The 2,839-nt window shown below is 49.5% G+C and overlaps 1 protein-coding gene across 1 annotated transcript; it reads right to left on the bottom strand.

Moving 5' to 3' along the window:
- Positions 1-211: 211 nt before the first annotated feature.
- Positions 212-2,448, bottom strand: LOC107109996 (fucolectin-like). The gene is made up of 2 exons (XM_015410706.1): positions 2,222-2,448; positions 212-374 (listed from the first exon to the last, which is right to left on the bottom strand). Exons 1-2 carry the CDS (start codon positions 2,446-2,448, stop codon positions 212-214), a joined length of 390 nt encoding a protein of 129 aa, XP_015266192.1.
- Between the last annotated feature and the right edge of the window lie 391 nt (positions 2,449-2,839).

The following is a 2,839-nucleotide window of genomic DNA, read 5'->3' as shown; positions in this document are numbered from 1 at the left end:
GTTATTATCACGGATGTGGAGTCCTTCAGTCACTGTCTGGCCTAGCCAGCGACTGTTCTGCTCTTGGTCACAGGGAAAATCGCTGCCCGACGTGGTTTGCAGGGCCTGAGGAACAGCAGGGGGATTCAGAAGATGCCTGCTGAGAGGAAGCATCCAGGACGTTGACTGGGAAGACATCATTCCATTCCGTACACGTGAACTCTACGAACTCTTAGCACTGGTATGGTTTGCTGCTGGTGCCGTGGACTTCCACTTCGCCTAGAGCCAGGTTTGTTACGTGGCCCGCGATGGCGATGGTTATGTAGCGGCCCCGGGCTCCGTTGCACAGCACAGTGGAGAGGGATCCCTCTCGGAGGTCTGTGATGGTCCCACATCTGTGGGGGGAGAAAGAGGGTCAGCCATGCAATGGCATGAGTTCCTAATGGATCAGCCTCCAGGAATGGGGGGACGCACGGCTAGAAATCCCTTCCAGTGTAGCCGGCATCACTAGTCAGGCAGGCAGCCTTTACTGACAGATAGAATAAATAGGTTAAAACAAATACAATAATATTAAAAAGGAAATGAATATGGAATTTCAATTAAAAGGATATACCAACAAATTGTTCCTCAAGCTTATCATGGCGCAGTTTTATAGCACGTGGCAAGAAAGTTGCCACCTTCTCCAGTACATCAGGAGAGAAGTCATTCAAAAGACGAAGGACCTTAGAGGAATCAGGAAGAAGAAGGAGGAGGAGGAGGAGGAGGAGGAGGAGGAGATTGGATTAATGCCCCACCCTTCACTACCCAAAGGAGTCTAAGAGGGGCTTACAAACTCCTTTTTCCTTCCCCTCCCCACAACAGACACCCTGTGAGGGAGGTGGGGCTGAGAGAGCTCTGGCAGAAACTGCTCTTTTTCAAGGTCAGCTCTTATCAGAACTACGGCTTGCCCAAGGTCATCCAGCCAGGTGCAAGTGGAGGAGTGGGGGATCAAACCCGGTTCTCCCAGATTAGAGTCCACACACTTAACCACTACACCAAACTGGCTCTCTACTGTCTTGTTTACCAAGTGTCAAGGTCAGGATCATTGGACTTGCTTTGTAGTTACTTTTGATTTCAGCCTTTCTGGTTCTTATCAATGTCATGTGGCAATCCTGGGGGGGGGGGGCTTGTAACTTTCTCAAAGGGAGCCCCAAGATAGTTTCCCAGGAGACCGTCCCTGGAGAGTCTGTATGCCAGGCTAGCTTAGATAGGCCAACCTTATATCTGTCCAGGTTGTTACAGAAACGCCATGATTTAGGTGTGACGTGTGAATGTGTGGAATTTGGGGTTTTACCTATATCTTGTAGTTTTCCGCCTTTGGCTTCAGTCCTAACAAAAGCTCTTGAACCTACAGCAATATCATATCTCTAATAAAGCATTACACTGCCAATAGTGTGTGTGGAGAGTGAATTAACTGGGGACCTGACACCTGACACTCTGCCTCGTGAGATGGTGGATGCTCCTTCACTGGACGTTTTCAAGCAGAGGCTGGACGACCATCTTTCGGGTATGTTGTAGGGCTATTATCTTCCGGCTCTGCTCCTGCAGAGTGCAGGGGGTTGGACTAGATGACCTGCAAGGTCCCTTCCAACTCTAGCATTCTATGATTCTATGATAAGATAGGGCTTAAATGTTTAGAACAAATAGCTTCCTAAAAGGGACAAAAAAAGAAAATATGTGAAATTGTTTCAGTGCTACCTATATTACAGTGTTCCTTCCTGTCTAGTTGGCTATCAACATGCTAGACCATCTCCATTGGGTTTGTTGAAACAGCCTCCTTGCCAGGAACAGATTGATCTTTGGCCCACTGAAACACAAGCCCTCAGCACAGCATGGTGGGTTGCCAACCCTCCAGGTGGCACCTGGAGACTTCTCACTATTGCAACTGATTTCCAGATGACCAAAATTAGTTCCCCTGGAGAAAATGGCTGCTTTGGAGGGCCCCTCCCCTCCCCATGCTCCACCCCCCAAAAATAAATCTCTGAGAATGTCTCAAGCAACTCTACGAGGACTAGAATCTCCATCTTGCTTTAGCAGCAGGATCTTTACGTCTCAACTGCATATGCTTCAACCTCATTATACTTCAGCTGCATCTCTGCCTTGAAATGGTGGACAAAGTACACCATTTTAGAGGAATTCCAAACTGTGTATCTGGGGGGAACGTGCTGTAGAAAGGGGGGACTGAGACGTATGTGAGACTTACGTGGAGCTGGTTTTGCTAAAGTCACCCGTGTGGTCTCCCACATGGATCGTGGCTCCCTGGGTTCTCTCTCCACAGCAGTCCTGCCGGATTTTCACCACCACGACGGAGATGTCATATTCTTCACCCAAGTCCACTGACCACCAGGGACTGAGCTCATGATTGGTGTGGGTGCAGGACCGAGAGCTCCATCGCCCATCACAGTTCCCGTCCACGGCGTAGCTGGACATTCCCGTGATCCCATCTGTGTGTGTGTACGTGGAGGACTGTGAGGTTGGCCGACCTCTGGCCAAGTTAGGACCTAGAGTAGGAGCATGACAAAAATGGGGAGAAGTGGTCAGGATCCGCTGCCTTTGACAGACTAGAAGAGGGGACGCCTGCACCTTTGGGCACCAGGCACTGAGCTCATGATTGGTGTAGGACCGTGCGATCCATTGCCCATCACAGTTCCGGTCCACGGCACAGCTGGACATTCCTCTGACATCCCATTTGTTTCATTTTTGTGTATTGATAAGGACTACTGTTGCGTATTGATAAGGACTACTACTAAGGAGCACATTGATAAGGACTACTACTAAGGAGCACATCTGCGCTAGCAAGACCATGCGGTCTAGCACACCT

The sequence above is a fragment of the Gekko japonicus genome, unplaced genomic scaffold, assembly GCF_001447785.1.
Source record: "Gekko japonicus isolate JY-2015 unplaced genomic scaffold, Gekko_japonicus_V1.1 scaffold6769, whole genome shotgun sequence".
Taxonomy (NCBI): domain Eukaryota; kingdom Metazoa; phylum Chordata; class Lepidosauria; order Squamata; family Gekkonidae; genus Gekko; species Gekko japonicus.
This window is presented reverse-complemented; position numbering and strand designations above follow the sequence as displayed.